Source organism: Glycine soja, chromosome 19 (genome assembly GCF_004193775.1).
Source record: "Glycine soja cultivar W05 chromosome 19, ASM419377v2, whole genome shotgun sequence".
Lineage (NCBI taxonomy): Eukaryota > Viridiplantae > Streptophyta > Magnoliopsida > Fabales > Fabaceae > Glycine > Glycine soja.
Window position 1 is genome coordinate 37,576,865 of NC_041020.1, and position 21,389 is coordinate 37,598,253.

Here is a 21,389-nt window from a genome sequence, read left to right on the forward strand (position 1 = left end):
TTGGTAGATAAAATTTAAAGATAGTTTATTGACTCTCTATCTTGAATAAATTATCAACTCACCTAAATAGTTAATTTATTTAAGATAGTTAGTTTTTGATTTTTTATTCGGATTCAGTGATTTTCAAGCATGCATTAAATTGAATGAGTTTATGAAAATCATAAAAGTTGAAATAGTATTTTTTAAATTGGGAATTGGGATGGTTAACAAAGCCGATAAGATAAAGAATAAGTGGTCTTCACCTTCCCCAGGTAATGTTATCCTTACACGGCACGGTCTAGTTAAAGTACTAAACCAATATTGATTTAGTATTACTCTATTAGATCTATTTTGTTTGCAATTTTAGTAAGAAAATTATATCATTTTAATTATTATTTTGCAATATTAATAAATCATTAAATAATTTTTTCCATAACTATTTAGTGTGAAACAAAAAAATGTTGATAAAAAATATAACAGACAAAAAAGTATATTAAGAGAAAAAAAATTATTAATTCAAATAATGATGCTTAATTAAATAAAAGTATAAAAATTATTATATATTATTAGTGTATAAGTATTAAATTTATTAAAAAAATTATATAATAATAATATTTAACAAAAAGAGAATAAGAGTTGTATATTGAAAATATAAAAAGATTTACATAGTTATTCGTTTAGAATCAACCAATCATATATAATAAATTTGTTGAACTTTTAAACATTAATTTTCTTAATTTATGTGAAAATCCTTGAATATCAAAAATAAAATAGGACGAGGGTAGTATTCTCTAATCGCAAAACGTCTCATTCTGGAATCGATAGTTTCGATTGATTTCATTTGTATGATTTTCTAATCACAAAATGTCTCATTCTAAAATCGATAAGTTTAAGATTGATTCATTTGTATGAGTGAGACCAAAAAAAGTGGAGACCCTTAAGCCGAGTAGAACGCTTCCACTGTTAGACCCTATTCCCACGCTTATATCATCATATCACATATCACATATCACTCTCTCTCACACAATAAACAAAGAGAATTACTCCATACAAAAGTCTTCTCTTCTGGCACCAGCTACTCAATTAACAACAACCATTGATCATGGACCCTCATATTCTTTTCATTTGATTGTGATTTGTGATTGTGTCTGTTTCAAACAACTAAGTTACTTAACCACGTTGTTGGTTCCAAGTGTTGATTGCTTGGAATGCTGTTGTCACAATAACAATAATGGTTGAGAGAACCGTGTCTGGCTCCGCCATCAAGGTTGTTTCCAAGAAGTCCTTGTGTGGATTCTTCACAATGACAACGTTGTTGTTCATGTTGTCATGGTTGTTCGTTCTGCGTTCCACTCGCTCCGAGGCTTCGCCTAACTCAAACCTTTTCTCTTCCTACAGCAACTCAGATTTTGATCATTCGGTGCAGCAACAAAAAAACGTGGAAGAAGAAGTGGAACCATCATTTGGTAATAGAGCAATACTCGTGGACAACATAGAAGCAGCAGCAGCAGCAACAACAACAACAACAACAACACATGATGATAAACAACAAGTGCTTGAAGAACAAGGTGTGAAATGCAAAGCACATGACAAAGCTGTTTTAAGAGTTTTCATGTATGATTTGCCTCCTGAGTTTCATTTTGGACTATTGGATTGGAAGCCTGAGGAGAATGTTAACAATGTTTGGCCTGATATCAAAACTAAAGCACCCCATTACCCTGGAGGGTTGAATTTGCAGCATAGTATAGAGTATTGGCTCACTTTGGATCTTCTTGCTTCAGAACTACCTGAATCTGAAGCACCATCTAATGCTAGGAGTGTGATCAGAGTTAGAAACTCTAGTGAAGCTGATGTGATATTTGTGCCTTTCTTTTCCTCTCTTTGTTATAACCGGTTATCAAAAACTGGCCCACATGAGAAGAGGAGCAGGAACAAGCTGCTGCAAGAGAAGTTGGTGAAGTATGTGACAGCACAAGAAGAATGGAAGAGGTCAGGGGGCAAGGACCATGTGATATTGGCTCACCATCCAAATAGTATGTTGGATGCAAGAATGAAGTTGTGGCCTGGCACTTTCATACTCTCAGATTTTGGGAGGTATCCTACAAACATAGCCAATGTTGAGAAAGATGTGATTGCACCTTACAAACATGTGGTTGGATCCTATGATAATGATCAATCCAGCTTCGATAGCCGTACAACATTGCTGTACTTCCAAGGAGCTATATACAGAAAAGATGTACGTTTGTCTCACTCTTTAATGTCTTGGTTTTCTTCGTTTTGTTGAATCTTTTCTTTATGTATTTACATCATACTTTTGGTTGACTAAGTTTAACACACCAAGATGGAGTTCTTGCATTTTGGTTTGATCCAATAATAATATGCAGCACAACTATTTTTTTTTTTGAAAAAATGATGTTTTAATTGGTCATCTTAGTTACATAATTGTAAACAAATATTAGATGTAGGCACCTTTAAGGAGAAAAAAGTTAAGAGGCAAGAGTTGTGGTTTACTGATAAACCAGAAATTCAAATAGTTTGTCTTGTAAACCACCTCCAAGCTCTGTAGGTGGGGTTTTATTCCAAAATAAAATAAAATATAATGTTGTTAACTTGATTATTTCCTTAGGTTACCAGGAAATATTGATACTCTGCTAATATTTAATCTTGAAGAATTTCTGTTCAAAACTACTCCTCACTCCTTGGGTTGCATCACTTACACAAGGCTAAAGCATTCTTTTTTTTTTCTTCTTCTTCTATAAAATAATCAATATCTCATAGCTGCAGAAAAAAGTAAGGGAACGAGCTCAAATTTTCAGCTTATGCTGCGGACCATAAGTTCTCTTTTGAAATTTCAGACCTATAAGTTGTTGTGTCATCATATGCCCAATAATGCTTACTTGTTTACTTGGTGAACATTCATTTATGGATGCAGTTGGTGTCAGCTCAGGTTAAATATATACCTTGCTTGTAGTTGTAGCCAAATTTGCAGATATTGTTCCTTAAAAAAATTGGCATGACATCTTATTGATGACTGCCTGGCGGAAAAAGTTTGATACCAGTATTGTGTTTAGGTTTTATTTCATGTAAACTTTTTTATGATTCCTATAATGTCCAAATGTTCTGTTTTTATCCTTCCGATATAAAAACACTTGACATTCTACTTGTCATGTTACAAAAATATTATGTGGCAGTGTTAGATAGAGTCACAATGTCACATAGGCCTTTTTGATAATTGGACATTAAGGGGATCAGATTTTTTTTTTATTTTTTTACATGAACTAAAAGAATGGCTGATATTTTTATATGATTTAAGTCTGTTTTGCAAAGGACAAAATTTTGATACAGTTTCATATGTAATCTGTATAATGCATATTATTAAGGTGGAACTCTACTTCTGATTAAAGAATAAAACCAAAAAGACATATGAAACTATATCTAAGTTTTGTCCTTCTCCAAACCCAAGTTTCATTTCCTAAACATTTGAAACATTCCATGTGACTTACTTTTTACTCATAAAACCAGTTATGCTCAATCTTACTTCTTTTTTCTTTTCTCATACTACTCAGGGAGGTCATGTTCGGCATGAACTATACTATCTCCTTAAAAATGAAAAAGACGTGCATTTTTCATTTGGGAGTGTTCAAAAGGGTGGGGTGAGAAAGGCCACAGAAGGCATGCGTTCTTCCAAGTTCTGCCTCAACATAGCAGGTGACACCCCTTCATCAAACCGCTTGTTTGATGCCATTGCCAGCCATTGCGTCCCCGTCATCATCAGCGACGATATCGAGCTTCCATACGAGGACGTCCTCGACTACTCTCAGTTCTGCATATTTGTGCGCACAAGAGATGCTCTCAAGAAGAGGTATTTGATAAACTTCATCAGGAGCATTGGGAAGGAAGAGTGGACCAGGATGTGGAACAGGTTGAAAGAGGTTGAGAGTTTCTTTGAGTTTCAGTTCCCATCTAAGGAGGGTGATGCTGTCCAAATGATTTGGAAGGCTATTGCACGTAAAGTTCCTTTCATGAAGCTGAAGACTAATAGGTCTAGAAGGTTTTTGAGGTCTCTTTATGGGAATGACATGGGGAACAAATCAATAACTACACCAGCTAATTTTTGGTGATAGAAAAATAAATGTGTTTCTTTGGAGTTGTGCACCTCGAAGGCATTGGATATAATTGCAAAAGAGAAAACTTAAATGTAGTTCTTAGGTGTTGTTTTCTAATCACAGATGAAGTTAGATTACCCAAGTGAAACCTTAATTCTGATTAGAAAACAATACAAACAACACCTAAATAACTGTATCTAAGTTTTGTCGTATCACAATCCACAATTGACTTTAGGTTTGGCCTTTAGAAATGTTAGAACATGAACACCCCTTAGAGATATATGTATGTAGTGATTTTGATTATGACACTGTAACGTAACGTTTATACCTGATAGGAAAGAGGATTTAGGCATATTTGGTTCCATTTGGGGGTTTACAATGAAAGTGTCCTTTGTTGTTGATTTGATCAACCTTTTTTCTTTGGGGCTGTTTCGAAAGTGATATAACATGACACTAGCTGACCATGTGTCATCAACTTTTAGTTCTCCTTTTGGACTTTAGAGATTCCATGATGCTAGCTTTCAGCTTAATTTCAGATGACACACTACTTTAGTTGTGTTTTCCTCCAGAATTCTTTGTATTTGATGTGAAAAAAGATCATTTAGCCTTTTTTTTGTTACTTGTCATCGTATATACATGGAATGATTGATCAACATTCAAATCAGAGACTGTGAAGAAGAAAAAAGATGTGTAAGAATCTTTTATCAAAACATTGTTATGGACACGTTTTAGGGTGCACGTGCACATGATTGCCTCCATGAAAATGTCAGTCATCACTCAAATGAAACTAAAATAACATGGTTTATAAGATTAACATGGTGATAGAGGAATAAAGGTTACGGATCAAATCTCTATTAAGAAAAACCATTAACGACTAATTGATAAAAAAAACTAAAATAGCACTGGTGAAATGTAAAGTTGATATAAAAATTATATTTAGTTATTTGGTTTCCTACACAATCTTTCTTCATAATCAATGATATTTGAGCCATGAGTTCTCTCAACGGAGATTCAAACATTTGTTTGCTCACGCCATAAATTAAAATTTGTCTTTTTAAACTCAATCCTCTTTACTGTTTAAAGTGCTTTAATATTTGGGTTAATTAAATTTTTAGTTCCTGAATTTTTTTGAAATTTAAATTTTAGTCCTTAAACTTTTATTGACTAGTCAATGTCTCTTAATATTTTTCCATTAAAGTTTTTAGTCTCTAAATTTGTCAAAAATTCAATTTTTAGTCCTTGAAATCTTTTTAAATAAATAAAAATAATGAGTTCAAACTTTTATTTAAGGACTAAAAATTAAAATTTCAAAAAGTTTAAGGACCTTAACCAGTCAAACAAAAGTTTAAGGACTAAAAACTAGGGGTGTAAGCAGGTGCAGGTCACCCGTGAACACGATTTGATCCAAACCAACCAAAATAATTTGAGTTGGATAATTTTTATGTTTGGGTTAGACTTGAACCGAATCAATCAAACTCGCTAAGTCTTGAGTTGGGTCATGAATTTTAATATTTGAACTCATTGACCCATTGATTTGTATTAAATTATTATTATTATTATTAATATATGTAATATATAATATGTATTTTTAAAAAATCAAATACTATTGGCTATTAATTACATAGACTTATCGACCTGAATTGAGTAAACATCAACACATCCTTAACCTTCAGGATCAAAATGACAAGAGTTTTATTGATTAAAGACACTTTAGATGAGATTCTAAAAATATTTTGAATTTATTTACAAAAGATTAGACATCGTAATGTATCATTGGTTTTGGTAAAAAAAAGTGTTTGAAACCCATATTTATTATGTTTATTAAAACTCCTTATCTCAAATATGATATGCTTAATTTCTGATCACCCATGGATAGATAGATAGATAAGAGTTAGTGGAGTGGGGTAAGGTGTGATAGCATCACAAAATTTTTTTTTAATAAAAAATCTAACAATAAACAGTTGTTTCTGATTTATTTAATAAAAATTTTAGTTTATAAAAATATTACGTTTTAAAAGGATAAAATTAAATGTTTTGACACGTTGATTCAACCCAACCAAAATCGTTTACAAACAGGTTGATTTGGGTTGAGTTTCATTTTTTTTCTTAGAAAATCGACCCAAACTAACTTGTTTAAATTTGATTGGATTGGGTCATGAGTTTGACTACTTCTACTAAAAACCTTAATGAAAAAAAGTTAAAGAACCTTAATAAGTCAAACAAAAATTTAAGGACTAAAAATTAAATTTAAAAAAATTTACGAAGTACAAATTAAATTAAACCTTGTTATTTTGTTGTTCTTTAAAGTATTATACATATTTAAAAAGTGGCATTTAGATTATCTTTAGATGATTGATTAGGTAAAATAAATTCATTATTGATATAATACTTGTGTAGATTTATAGTATGTGTATGGATTTCTTTTATAACAATAGTAACTATTAAAGTATATAAATAGGAGTTAAACTCGATTGAGTTTCCTCATGGTTTGTAATGGAGGTTCTTGGGGGTAGTTTCTCCTTATTTTAAAAAATATAAATAGGAGTTTAACTTTTATATATTGTTAATAAAAATATTTTATATATTTTTATAGTATCAGTATATTTTAATTAAATAATGTACTATCTAGGATCTATAAAGTACATGTGTCATGATGCGTGGCACTCCGAGACACACGTCAACCCTCTATGTCAACTTTGACATAGGAGCATGAACGATGTGCCCTTAACAGTCGGGCTCCTCAACGAACAAGTTATCTCTAACCTCTCAATTATTTGAATATATTGTCATCTCTTTACCTCTTAGCAGGGATTCAAAGCTACACATTATATGTGAGATACAATTATCTACTAGCAATTATCTCTAAGCTACATGTCATATGTAACATTATTTATAAGTCACTTTTATTTGTTGGCTATTATTTACAAGCTAATAATTATCTGCAATGATTGTTATGTCACCGTAACAACTCCTATCAACAAGGACCCGCAACTCCCACTTTACACTATAAGCACCAGGTTCTCTCGTATTCTTGATACACATTCATGTGCACTCCCTCGACACACTAACGCATACATACACCTGCTCACAAACTTGTGTGTTCTCATTCTCTTAACTTATATACTAACATGAGCATCAAAGTCTTTTTGTTTTATAGGTGCCCCTTCCTATCCTCTTAACAAAGCGAGTTCTCATTCTGATGTGCGAAGTCTAGAAGCCCATCTTGTCCATGTCCACCCTAATGTGTGCTAGCTCCGGATTATGGTAAGTACATTTGGCGCCCACCATGGGGCTACAGTAAAACATACCCTGTGATCTCTCTTTATCTCTCTTTTTCACCCATGGTTAGCATGCAATCTGGCGTCAGACGCAAGGCCCCTTTCAAAAGCTCAACTCCTCCTTCAACAACCATGCCAAATACTGATACTCTCCACTAACTCCAAAATCGCATTGCAAAGATGGAGCAACGCCATGAGTAGGAGTTGAGAAGGCTAAAGGCTAACCACAATCAGCTCAAGGCTTGTGTGAGATGCCCTCAGGGCGACGAGCACTCCGCTCACACATTGTCTGAGTGTACAAGGAGAATCGCCCTCGACGCATAGTCAACACTCAAGAAAATCCAAGTCTCTCCCACATCCACCGTCTTACAGGGCAGACTAGTTGTCGACACCTCTTCGTTGACTGAATCATGAAAGTTGACATACCCCTAGGTTGGAAACCACTCAACCTAGAGCGGTATGATGGGACCACCGATCCAGATGAACATCTGGATACTTTCCTCACTCAGGCAAATTTGTACACCAATAACGATGCAATCCTATGTCGTGTCTTCCTAACGTCCCTTAAAGGGGCGACATTGACTTGGTACGATAAACTCCCTCCAAGGTCCATCAACAATTTCGACACTTTTGTTGAGCGCTTCAATGCGTAATATGCCACCATCGAGTCACATCGTATGATGTTGACTGCTCTGGCCAGCCCACGACAAGCAAATGATGAATCCCTACGAAAATTCATGGATAGGTTTGGACGCATTGCCATCCAGATCCATAATCTCATCCCAAAGTAGCGTTACACTCCATATTGTTAATTATTTGAATATATTATCATCTCCTTATCCCTTGACAGGTATTCAAAGCTACAAATTATCTGTAAGGTATAATTATTTACTAGCAATTATCTCTAAGTTACATGTTATATGTAACATTATCTATAAGCCACTTTTATTTACTAGGTATTATCTACAAGCCGGTAATTATCTACAAGGGCTGTTACGTTATCGTTACAGTCACTATCAACAAGGACCCTAGCTCCCACTCTACACTATAAGTATTTGGTTCCTTCGTACTCTTGATACACATTCATTTGTACTATCTCGACATGCTAATGCATACGTACACCTGCTCATAAACTCGTGTATTCTTACTTACTCTCTAATCTTAACTCATACTTACTTGAACGTTAGAGTTCTATGTTTTGCAGGTCTCCCTCTTGTCTTCTTAACAAAGGGAGTTCTCATTCCGACATACGAAGTCTAGGAGTCCACCTTGTCCATGTCAACCCTAGCATGTGTCAGCTCTGGACTTTGGTAAGTACAAATACTAAAAAAATATAAAATAAAAATTAAAGGTGTAAATTTTAAAATAATAAAAATGTATATAATTAACACTAATTTTAGGAGAGTTGATAATAATTATTCCTATTAATATTTGTGTTTTAATTCATTTATAATGTTAATGTAGGCTATTTTTATGCAAATATTTAATAAGAGCCTATATCGTCATATAATATTTATTGATAAATAAACCAATGAACATTTGAATCAATTTATGTAAGATTATTTTAGTTTTAAAAAAATAAAATATAAGATTTTAGTCCAAGGTTGTGTTAAATATATAAAAAAAATACATGAGCTATAAAAGAAACAAAAAATCATATTAAGTGATTTAGTAAAATATTCAAATTTTATTTAAGGTTAAATTACTCATTTGGTCCTTATAGTTTCATGATTTTTACCCTTTTAGTCCCTATAGTTTGAAAGTGGTTTTTTTAGTCCCTATAATTTACATTTTAATTCTCTTTTTTAGTCTCTGTAGTTTAAAAGTATTCTTTTTAGGCCTTATGGTTTGTATTCTAATTCTCTTTTAGTCCCTATAATTTGAAAACTATAGGAATTAAAAAAGTAAGAATAATGAAACTATAGAGACTAAAAAGACCACTATCAAAACTACAGATACTAAAAAGGAATTAAAATGTAAACTATAGGAACTAAAAAATCCACTTTCAAATTATAGGGATTAAAAAAGTAAGAATCATGAAATTATAGGAACCAAATGAATAATTTTGCTGATCTAAATAGACTTAAACATGTTTTTAGTTTTCATAAATTAATATTTTTTTTATTTTTGATTTCTACATGTTTCTTTTTTTAATTTTAGTCTTTGTAAGTTGTAGATTTTCAATTTTGATTCTTGTAAATTTTTTTGTTCATTTTAGTCCTTATGAATTTATATTTTTTTAATTTTAGTCCCTTTAAGATTTTATTTTTTTTTCATTCATAATTTTCATAACTCATAAATTCGCAATTACATTAATCAAAATTAGAAAAAACACAGCTTTTCAGAAACTAAAATTAAACAAAATATCTGAATCAAAATTAAAAAAACACAAATTTAATAATACTAAAAATAAACAATTTTTTTTATAGGAAAAAAAAGAAACTACTTATATCAAAAATATATTTAAGTTATTCAAGTATTATTTTTTTTATGAATGTTTTTTTTTTTAGTTTTAAGATAATTCTTTAGCAAGTGGGGAAATCAAAGAGGACCTGGAAAGACGATGTAAGAATAAATTGTAGTAAAACCCATCTTAAATCTCAAGAAAAGACACGTTAGCGAGCGAGTCTAAGGAATGAGAATGGCGCTATCTTCATTTTCATTACCGTGTTTGTGTTATTGCACTTCAACGCTGGTTCCCTTCAATCTCACTCGGCTCCAACGACACCATTTGGTTAGCCTCAAACCCTATACTCGTTCTCAATCTCAGCACACCGCCGCTAAAGCTAAAGTTTCTTCTGCTCCGTTAGTGTACTCCACCAGACAAGGGTTTGACACCGTCAACATTGCCGAAGATGTCACCCAGGTACTCACTCTACTATTCCTTCACAATTTTCAACACACTTTTTTTTTTATTTCTTATGTAATGTGCGCCCCTCTTATTATGTAGTTCGCCATTTTTTAATTACTGTGCAATACTACTCCTGTCATGTCAAGAAACAAATAGGCTAATTCATCGAAGCCAGTGGTAGTTTTTAAATTGTTTAATTTTAATTACGGCCTGTTTGGATAAACTTATCTAAAAGCACTTCTAGGAGAAGAAAATACGATGAAAGAAAAGAAAATGCGAGCTTCTCCATAAGCTAAAGCTTATGCATAAGTTAAAAAAAGTCATCTTTTAGAGCTTCTACCAAATAGCTTATTCATAAGTTGAATAAGCTAATTTTAGCTTATGGAGAAGCTCATTTCATTTTTTCCTTTTTATTTTCTTCTTGGAGAAGTGTTTCAGAGAAGTTTATCCAAACATTATAACTTTTAATCTTATTCCTAAAATGCCCATATAATTAGATGCTTTAAGTGATGGTTATATTCGAGGATATCTCAATAATCAGGACCAAAAAAAGCTCTCTTTTAATCTTGAATATTTTACAAATTCTTGCAGTTGATTGGAAATACACCAATGGTGTACCTCAATAAGGTTACAGAAGGTTGTGTGGCTAACATTGCTGCGAAACTCGAGTCTATGGAACCTTGCCGAAGTGTCAAGGATAGGTAGGTTATACTTTTATACTTTTATTCATCAGAAGATGAATGGTAACAATACTTGCAGATTCTCTACTATTCTATTGGCTGGAATTTGAAACTTAGTAGGACTTGTTAAATTATGGATATGGAATGGGATTTACATTATGAGAAATGCTAGGAATGTACTCTTTTAACAGGTAGTTGAAATCGACAGGAAATCACAAAATTTGGTTGGTTCCACATCTTATTTAATGACCCTCTTTTTTTTTATTTTGTAGTTTTCAATAAATTTTAACGAGTAAGAGAGAGTGTGTTAGGAAGAGTGTGCTATAGAGTGTGTTCCTATCCTAGCACTCCTCCTTGCACTATTTACATGATTTTTGAGTCTTGGTGAATTTCAGTTAATAGTAAAGAGTGTTTTAGAAAGAATGTGATAGATTGAATGAAAATATATGGTCCTATACATTGTCAAAGGAGGTTAATGAATTATTATCATTATCATTATTATTATTATTATTATTACTACTACTACGAAAATGCTGAAAGGTACATAACAGATTTTGTAAACACTAAATACACTGGAGAGAAATTTTATCTCTTAAAACATTTCTTCTCTCTTCACTCATTGACTCATCCCTCTACTGATTGATTAAAAAATTGCTTGTGACACTTCATATGAAAAGTTATTCATACTAAATAACATTATTGTTATTATTGTTATGTGTTTTGACAGGCTTTAGTTTTGTTAAGTATTGGTTTTGTGAGATGTTAGATAATCATGTTCCCGATCCCGAGTATGACTCATCTTGTCAGAAGCTTTTCCACATTCATGATTTGCACTTTGCAATTTATTTTGTCTTTTTTTTTTTTTTTTATCTTAGTTTGATGTTCAGATTTGAGATATATGATGTGTTGACATCTGTTAATGTTCAAAATGTCAGAATAGGCTATAGTATGCTATCTGATGCTGAAGAGATTGGAGCAATTTCTCCTGGGAAGGTACATCATGAATATTTTCTGTGTATAGATCAAATGCAATCTTTGCTATTCCATATATCTTTAAACTTACTGTAATGTTATGTAATAGTTTGTACAAAATTGAGGCATTGAATCTTGGATTTTCCTTACATTCCTGATCCTGTATTTGTGCAGACCATTTTGGTTGAACCAACAACTGGAAATACAGGACTTGGCATTGCTTTTGTTGCAGCAACAAAGGGGTACAAACTTATAGTCACAATGCCTGCTTCTATTAATGTTGAGAGAAGAATCCTTTTACGTGCATTTGGTGCAGAGGTTGTTCTGACTGATGCTGAGAAAGGGCTAAAAGGGGCAGTTGACAAAGCTGAAGAAATTGTTCGCAACACACCCAATGCGTACATGTTTCGGCAGTTTGATAACATGACTAATACAAAGGTTAAGTCTCAATGCATCTCCTATAAGACCTTCACCTTATCAATCACTGTTTTGAATTATTTAGTGCATCATTGAAAATAGAAATTGCAATATAAATTAAGTTACATGTTATTAAGACTTATATGCACAAATTACAGATCCACTTCGAAACTACAGGGCCAGAGATATGGGAGGATACCATGGGTAATGTTGATGTATTGGTAGCTGGGATTGGAACTGGTGGCACCGTTACTGGCACTGGACGTTATCTGAAAATGATGAACAAAAATATAAAGGTTTGATTCTTCATTTGATATGGCATTTACTTGTTATTTCAAATTGAATGAGATACTTATTGGTCTTGTGGCACTAACTTCCACTGTTAAGTATATTAGTTCCAGAATTCAAGTCCCATAATTTGCACTTCTTTAGTTTTAAAAGAAATTATATGCAATTGTTATTGAATCAGTGTGCTGACAGCATGTGCATTATATTTCTCGTATTTGAAACCTCTAGTGACTTGGCTCTGTGTCCTGTGTTGGAAAGAGAGAGGGAGAGGGAATAATGAAAGGAAAAATGATCCAGAAGGAACACATAAAATATTAGTTTGACTGTTCTAGCATACATTTGATTAAACCATAAATTGTAGCCAACATTTTCCAGGAAGACAAATGTTGGTGTATGCTTTGTATGCTTCTTATATTTAAAGTGCAAGTGATGCTTTACCGGTTCTACTTTCTTTAACCTAGCATGAAAGTGTGCTATATTATGTCTTGCTTAGGTGGTTGGGGTGGAACCTGCAGACAGAAGTGTTGTTTCGGGTGACAGTCCTGGTATGAATATTTTACAAAGTTTATGGAGGCTATTTCTTCATATTGTTAGTTTCAATGCCAATATCCATTTAAAACAGATTCTCTTGTCAGCTGTTGACTGTATCAGATTTTGTTGTAGGTTTCATGCCAAGCATTTTGGATATCAAACTGCTTGATGAAGTTATCAAGGTAAAAAAAATACTCCTCCTCTGTTGTACACTTTCCTCTTTATTTCTGGTCAAAATAACCTGTTTGAGGCTATTCTTTGGCTCTGGTAATTCTATACTAATGAACAAGCCTTGTCTCATGAATTTAGGTGATAGAGTTCAATTTTGGAGTCATATACATAAGATTTAAATGCTTTATCTGGAGTGTCATTTACTAAACTCTCTTTAGTTATTGGTTTAGGGGCTTTTGTTTCCAATCATGCAGTGTTGTAATCTTCATAATTTGCATAATTTGAACAACTAATTAACTTGACACATGAAAGTACAGGTTACAAATGTTGAAGCTGTCGAAATGGCAAGGAGATTAGCATTGAAAGAAGGTTTGCTGGTAAGTTATAAGTTAAAATATTGAGTAAATCCTCATTCTAGTCCTTGAGATTGTAACTGTTGGTCGCTTTAGTCCTTGGCTTTACAAAATTCTTACTTTATTTGTTTTAGTCCTTTTTCACTTCATTTTCCACAGCTCATGTCTTGGAACATGGTCATTTGCACTAAAAAGGACTAAATGAGAATTTTGCAAAATTAGGGACTAAATGACCTATGCTTACAATTTCAAATTCTAGAATGAGGGTTTACTTGTAAAATGTCTTTGAATGTATAAGTTGCTTTATGTTTAATGTTTTAATGTTCATTATCAGCAAAGATTTGCAATATTTTGGCAATGTTAATGTCTCTGTAATCTGTATATAAATTGAATTATGCAATCTGCATCTAGGTTTCTTTATATATTTTTAGTGTGCGTGCATATATTCTAGATGCAATATTAAAATTAGTTATTGGCTTGACATCCTTCATCTTTAGTTTTGTGTGTTGCTGGATATTGCAATTCACTTTAAACTACAAAGTGGTCTGGTTTTTACTTTTTAGAATAGGTTCTATCATAATTATTTCAAATTTCTGTCTAGGTTGGGATTTCTTCAGGAGCTGCAGCAGCTGCTGCCATAAATTTAGCAAGACGGCCTGAGCATTCTGGGAAACTTATTGTGGTGAGTTTATTTTTCACAAATATTTTGGCTTTCTTTTGTGATGTTTTCATTGGATGTACTGGTCACATTTTATATATACAGATAGGTGTTGAAAATTGAAATTGATGGAATAAAGTGAAGCTTAGTGAATTTTTCTCACAACTAATAGGTGTTGTGCCTAGTGATATGTTCTTCAGTTTACTTTAGTGCTTGTGTTTAGCTTGAGTTGTTGAATGTAGCACTCAATAGTTTATTTTGCTTTCTGCTTCTTCTATGGTCCCAGGTTATGTTGTTGGTTAAACATGCTTATTTTTTTGGTATTTTTATCTCCTTTTTAATTAGAATATTATGACTCCTTGCAAAATTGTGAAATCATGATGCTTCTGTCTTCATTTGGATTAAAGATCAGTGGCCAGGAGCAAATTAAATATCTTTTGGGTTTAGACGTAGTTGGGGTTCTGTGCTTCCCTTCATAGAAGTGGCAATTGATGCAAATCATAAGAGTGACAGATAAGGGCTTGGGAAAAACTTGAGTTGATGTTGCCCATGAATTATCAAAGTTGGAAATTTGGAGAGCAGAAGTGTATACAGAATGCATGCATTTATATGTTATACTATACTACTTTCCACGATAAATTATTTTCTTGTTAATTAAGCTTCCTAATATTGGTTCTAACTTTGCCTCTTATTTTGCGCATTGAAGGTTATTTTTCCAAGTTTTGGTGAGAGATATATTTCTACTGCTCTCTTCCATTCTATCTATGAAGAGGTTCAGAAAATGTAAAGCATAGATTCTACCTTAATGAGGACAATTGCCTATTGGAGATTGAAGCTGCTCTCATGGCGTTACCATTGGTAGAAGTGGCAGCTGCCTCATGCTTTGTATAGGTATATCCTCACACGGTTCTTGTATAGAATCAATGTTCAAAGATGAACTGGTCTTCTGTATATGTTTTAATCTTTGTATTTTATCCATCAGATGCATCATTCGGACAAGGCACAATTCTTGAAGCTGAGGTCTTTCAGGAAGCTAAAGTGGGGACTGACATGATGTACAATGTTTTTTTTTTTACTGGTAATCTAGCATTGTCTATTCTTTTCATTATTCTTCACTTTCCCTTCCCCAGTCGTCAATGATGAGTAGTATTCAAATGTTTTACAGGGTTGTTAAAATTCTTTTTCCTATTTACTATTATCCGACTATGTATCTTATATATCTAGAGATATATATGGAAGCATTACGAACTAACATTATGGTTGACGATGGTTTATTAGTGAGGTATACCATTATTTATTCAGCAGAAATAGTGCTTGCGTACAGATTAATTATTGCTTCTTAAAATGACAAAGCTATATTTCAAAGTATTGAGTGCAAGAAGGAAACTTAGCGGTTGTCACTAAGATCTCCTTGTCTGCTTTAATAGTGATAATTTAATTTTATAAATTTTTTATTGAAAAAATTATTACAAAATCCGTTTCAGAAAGGGTTGGTTATACTAATTTCATCCTGAATAGGTGTGTCTAGTATGGGCTTGCTAAATCTTGGTCCATGATGATATCTTTACATATCAACAGTTGGATATATTCTTTAAACGGGTAGATAGCTTTCATCTGACCGGTTGTTATGTAAGTAGTATAAAAATTGCTGCTTAGTCCCCAAATTAATGTCAGTTATTATGGTGATATTGCAAGTAAATCTCAACACTGTGTACGTTAATCTACCATCGGTCTCATTTGAAGGTTTGATTACTTTTTTCCTTGGACAGTAAGATCTTATATGTGATAATGTAATGGTTTGTTGGAAAGTGAGTTTCTCGGTGACATTATATTAATCCTCAATAATTCTGTTGTTCAGACTTCAGTCAGTAGCAATAGCCAAATAAATCATATCATAATCACTCCCATAATTCCCATTTCAATGTTTCATGAGGTGCAAACAAATGAACAAAGTCCTTTCCAATGTTATTAACGAGCTTATTCACGGTGAACAGGTGCTCTCCTTCCTCAGCAAGTTTCCTATAGCACATTGGTGGACTTTATTATCAAAATGGGTTATTTCGTAAAACTAATTACTAAAGAGGTGTTTTATAAAATTATTTATCCGTTATGTGTGATGTTTTGTCATGTAGGATGCAGGAGGCATTGTTTGAATGACACTTTCTGTTTTGTCAGCACAGGAGGTGCTATCCTGTGTGTAACCAAATATTTGGTAGTTAACGTGCGTCGGTCAAGTTGTTAATTCAAGTGATGCCTTCTTCCTAAATGACAAATAAAAAACGCAAGACATTACTCAAAGTGACGTCTAATAAATTTTAATTGACAAAAATCATTCTTGTAGGTAAATAGTTTTCTGAGACACCCATATTGATAAATAATTTTACCAAACTACCTATTTTGGTAAAAAAAAAAAAGTCCCATTGGTGGAACATTACGTTCTGAATTTCTTAAATTAACAGGTAAAAGCATTGGCAGGTTTCTTTCCGAGGGGAGAAATCATGTTTGAAAATTAAAATCATAATAGATGTTCCTAGTTTAGTAGGACTAATAGCTAGGTTTTGATTTTGATTTCTTGATTAGCAGAAAATAGAGCAACCCGTGTTTCCTTAGGATGCAAAGTGCGTGAAGTTAACATTTTTCATGTTAATTCTTTACCCTGAAAACTTTTGCTAAATGAATTTCTTCGAAATTGCAAGCAATTTTCTTTTCATTTTTAATGTCTTTTTTACTCTTCCTTTTCTTGCATTGAATTTTCAGTTGGTGTTTGCCCTATTGGGGTTAGGGAGGAATTAGAGCAAGCACGAGTTCCCATGCTCAACCTTGTTGCTCTCACCATCAATCCACTGTCAGCTTTAAAATATAAAGACTCCTAGAATAATCATTCATCAACCCCATGTGATTGCAGACAAAAGTTTATGTTTAGTGATGCTTAATCTTGTCCTACATGTTTATACATATACTTTTTTTGATGAAAGTGATACAAAAGTTAGACAATTACACTTCTTAATTGCATTAGAAAAATATCTCTATATTGACGGATATTGTACATAATCCTATTGTAAGCTCTTAAATTTGATGGTTTTATCACATGAACCGCTATTTTAGTTAAAATCAATTTATAAATCCGTTTCATTTATTTATTTACTTTGAATTGGTTTTGAAATCACCCAAGGCACGGACAAACCGAACTCAACAACGTCACAAACTTATATTATGGAAGTGTTTGTGGGCATTGCTCTAGTTTTCTGTTATTGGTGGTCTGGCAAGGGATAATGTGGTGCTTTGGGCCATGAAGATGAGATTGAGAAGACAGTACCAGGGAAATTGATTACTCTTATGTGAAGAGTCTCTTGATTGTTTAGGTATTATATCTATAAATTTGGCCAATCTGTATTGAGATCAAATGGTTTACAATAAGAAAGTATATTGATTGCAATATGTTTTTATCAAACTCAAGTCCTTTGCACGTACCCTTATATTGTAATTGTTGTAGTAATTCTGATCCATTTTTGAATAAGTCAGTTAGCTTTCAATTTTTAGAAAGTTAGCTAATTAGTTAGTAGTTTATTGTTAAAAACAGAAAGTAAAGTGTTGAGTTGTAATTTTGATTTTATCATTTTAGTCTTTAACAATGATGAGGGCGAGCCCTGGTGCAGCGGTAAAGTTGTGCCTTGGTGACTTGTTGGTCATGGGCTCGAATCCGGAAACAGCCTCTTTGCATATGCAAGGGTAAGGCTGCGTACAATATCCCTCCCTCATACCTTCGCATAGCGAAGAGCCTCTGGGCAATGGAGTACGTTAGTAGTCTTTAACAATGATGTATAAATACAGTTAATCATTCAATAAGATAGTTGAATCAGTTCACACATTAAGAAAGGAACCAATTGTGATCAAAACTCTCTCTCTAATCTCATACATTTTTCTCTTTTCCTACAAATGTATGTCAAGGAACTCATATGTTCTTGACACTAACAGTAATGAGACTACTTAGTCCCATCATATTCATAGTGCAAGTGGCTATATTGTTACTTTTAAGATCTCTTGTATTGATATTGTAAGTGCTTTCGCTGATGTTCTGCTATTTTTTATTTACATAATTTTTTTGCAGTTAAATTTAAGATTGATGAATTAAGAAGGCAATGGTGTAGTTTGAAGGTGTACTCTAGAAACATAGGGAGATACCTAAAAGATAATTGAAAGTTACCTTGGCAAATTTAATGCAGAAAATGGTTACCTTAGTAGCAGCTGCTATATGACATTTTGGTTTTCTATGATCTTCCCATTTTGCCGTTTATTAGTCACTCTTAGACAGTCATTTCTGTTTTTTGGCAATTCATACTTATCATGTTGTTTGCATTTCAATCAAATCTTAATGTACATTGGTAAAGTCCGTATGATTTTGGTGAAAATTTATTACATCCGACACTTCAAAATTATCACTCGGTTGTACCGTGTGCTGTCTGAAGTTAACAAGAACAATTACTCAAAATGAACTTTATATTAATACTTATTAATGTTTTGAGATATTATTAGTTATTATCATTTAAATTACTAACAGAAAGTCTTGATGGTAAATAATTATGAAGCAAAATATTAGTAATAAGGATCTAAGTGAACAGGAGGAACCAGTGTATTTATTCTACGGCAATTAGGAACAGATGAAAGTGTCTCCTTTGAGGAACTATGTAGCAGTTTGACCATTATTTAGGTATCCAGCAGAAAAGGATTAATTGCAATTTATAATAATATGGTTTACCTGTAACAAGCAGTCAAATTGGTGGCCACCATGATGGTGCCGGTTTCATCAAGTCCATGCTAGCATTCAACGTTTTCATGACGAAATAATTACTTAGTTATTAATGAAAAAATTAATGGTTAATATTTTAATACATGCATCATCTCAATATGTTGAGTTCTGTTTTTATAGCAAGCTATGCTATGTGAAAAGAATAAGTTTGAAAGAGAAAGAACATTGTGCTCATAAATTCTCATTATTCAACACTAACCATAAATATAAAAGGACTAGATATATAAAGTTAACGGGCTAAGCTAACAAACTACTAAGCCAACTATACAAGTAACAAAAAAGAACTAACAAACTATTAAGCCAGCTGTACAAAAACATAAAAACTAACAAAAAACAGAAAACAATTATGCTAGCTAATAGCTTGCTGTAAAAACAGAACTTAGCACCCCCCCTCAAGCTGGAATGTGAATGTCAAGCATTCCTAACTTGGAATGAATATGGTTGAAGAGATCAACATGTAAAGACTTGGTGAGAATATCTGTCAATTGCTCATGAGTTGAGATGGGAAGAAGATGAATCATACCAGATTGAACTTTATCTCTCACCACATGACAATCCATTTCTATATGTTTTATCCGTTCATGGAATACAGGATTTGCTACTATGTGCAGGGCAGCTTGATTATCACAATATAGAACAACTGGTTTAGGATGCTCAATATGAAGATCCTTTAATAAGAACAGTAAGCATTTTGCTTCATAAGATGCTTGAGCTAGAGCCCTATATTTAGCTTTTGAGGATGATCTAGACACAATGGATTTTTTCTTACTCTTCCAAGATATTAGGGAGGTACCTAAGAAGAAGCATAAATCTGTTATGGATCTTCGGGTGTCAGGACAAGCTCCCCAATCCGAGTCACTAAAGCCAGTTAAAGAAGTGGAAGATGAAGAGGAGAAAAATAGGCCTTTTCCAGCATTTTCTTTGAGATATTTTAGAGTATGTTGTGCAGCTTGCATATGGATATTTGCTGGAGATTGTAAATATTGGCTCAATCTTCCAACAACATAGCAAATATCATGCATTGTGTGAGTAAGATACAATAATCACCCCACAAGTCTTCTGTAAACAGTTGGATCAGAGAAAGGGACACCAGAGGATTTGTTAAGTTTTAGTGTGGGATCCATAGGTGTGGAACAGGGTTTGGCAGCAAGCAGGCCAATGTCTTGTAGGAGATCAAGACAATATTTTCTTTGATACAAGGGAATAATTGAGTTGGATCGGGCTACTTCAAAATCAAGGAAGTACTTGAGCATTCTAAGGTCTTTAATGCTGAATTTTGCATCCAGGGAGTGCTTCAATTGTTGGATTTCAGCAAGATCAGTGCCAGTAAGCACCAAATCATCAACATAAACAAGGATAATAGAAAGGCCAATGGGAGACCTTTTAGTGAAAAGAGAATAATCTACCTTGGATTGTTGGAATCCTTAATCAAGTAAGGTAGAAGTAAGCTAGGCATTCCATTGTCTGTTGGCTTGCTTTAAGCCATACAAAGATCTTTGCAACTTCCAAACTAGAGCTGGATGGTCAACTGTCAAGCTTGGTGGAACCTTCATTATATACCTTCTCATTCAAATCACCATGCAAAAAGGCAATGTTGACATCAAGTTGATGGAGATGCCAACCTTGAGAAGCAGCTAGTGATAACACAAGTCTTACTGTGGTCATTTTCACAACAGGACTGAAGGTTTCAATGTAGTCCAGACCAGCAGTTTGTGTAAAACCCTTGGTTACTAATCTAGCCTTGTGCTTGTCAATGGATCCATCAGCTTTGAACTTGACTTTGAAAACCCATTTGCATCCAATTGGATTTTTATTGGGAGGTAAAGGAGTAAGCTGCGAAGTGTTAGTCTTAATAAGAGAAGATAATTTAGATTGGATAGCCTATTTCCAACTTTCATGACATATAGCTTCCTTAAAACTAGTAGGTTTAGATTGTGAAGATACATTAAGTGTGAAATGTTTGTGATGGTGTGAAAGTTTGTGGTAAGAAATGTAGTTGGAAATAAGATACCTGATGGTAGAGGAAACTGGAGAGATTGAATTGTGAGTTGTTGCAGAAGTTAGAGAACAGTGGTAGTCTTTATGGTATGAAGGAGGTTGTTTCTATCCTTGTGATCTGTGGGGAGAGGATTGAGGTAAGGCTGATTGATGGTGTGGATCAAGTGGAGGGTTTGATATTGGTATCTCAGGTGGGGAAGGGTCTGGTGGATGAGGCATATCAAGCAGAAAATCATATGGAGATGATAGAGGAACAGGCTTAATAGGTTGTGTGGAGTCAGGAGATGATAGAGGAACAGG

At 33.3% G+C, this 21,389-nt stretch overlaps 1 protein-coding gene across 1 annotated transcript; it reads left to right on the forward strand.

Moving 5' to 3' along the window:
* Nucleotides 1-1,043: 1,043 nt before the first annotated feature.
* On the forward strand, nucleotides 1,044-15,607 carry LOC114398805. The gene is made up of 14 exons (XM_028360947.1): nucleotides 1,044-2,215; nucleotides 3,546-4,096; nucleotides 8,568-8,677; nucleotides 9,997-10,229; nucleotides 10,806-10,915; nucleotides 11,830-11,887; nucleotides 12,041-12,304; nucleotides 12,442-12,579; nucleotides 13,065-13,116; nucleotides 13,235-13,284; nucleotides 13,591-13,650; nucleotides 14,228-14,308; nucleotides 14,991-15,175; nucleotides 15,267-15,607. The coding sequence occupies exons 1-13, from the start codon at nucleotides 1,211-1,213 to the stop codon at nucleotides 15,069-15,071; spliced, it is 2,793 nt and encodes a 930-aa protein (XP_028216748.1). The 5' UTR covers nucleotides 1,044-1,210; the 3' UTR covers nucleotides 15,072-15,175; nucleotides 15,267-15,607.
* Nucleotides 15,608-21,389: the final 5,782 nt, after the last annotated feature.

Coding starts and splice junctions, on each gene's coding strand:
- LOC114398805 (XM_028360947.1), top strand. CDS start 1,211: ATGGTTGAGAGAACCGTGTCTGGCTCCGCCATCAAGGTTGTTTCCAAG. Junction 2,216..3,545: donor GAGCTATATACAGAAAAGAT/GTACGTTTGTCT, acceptor CATACTACTCAG/GGAGGTCATGTTCGGCATGA. Junction 8,678..9,996: donor TCAGCTCTGGACTTTGGTAA/GTACAAATACTA, acceptor AGCGAGTCTAAG/GAATGAGAATGGCGCTATCT.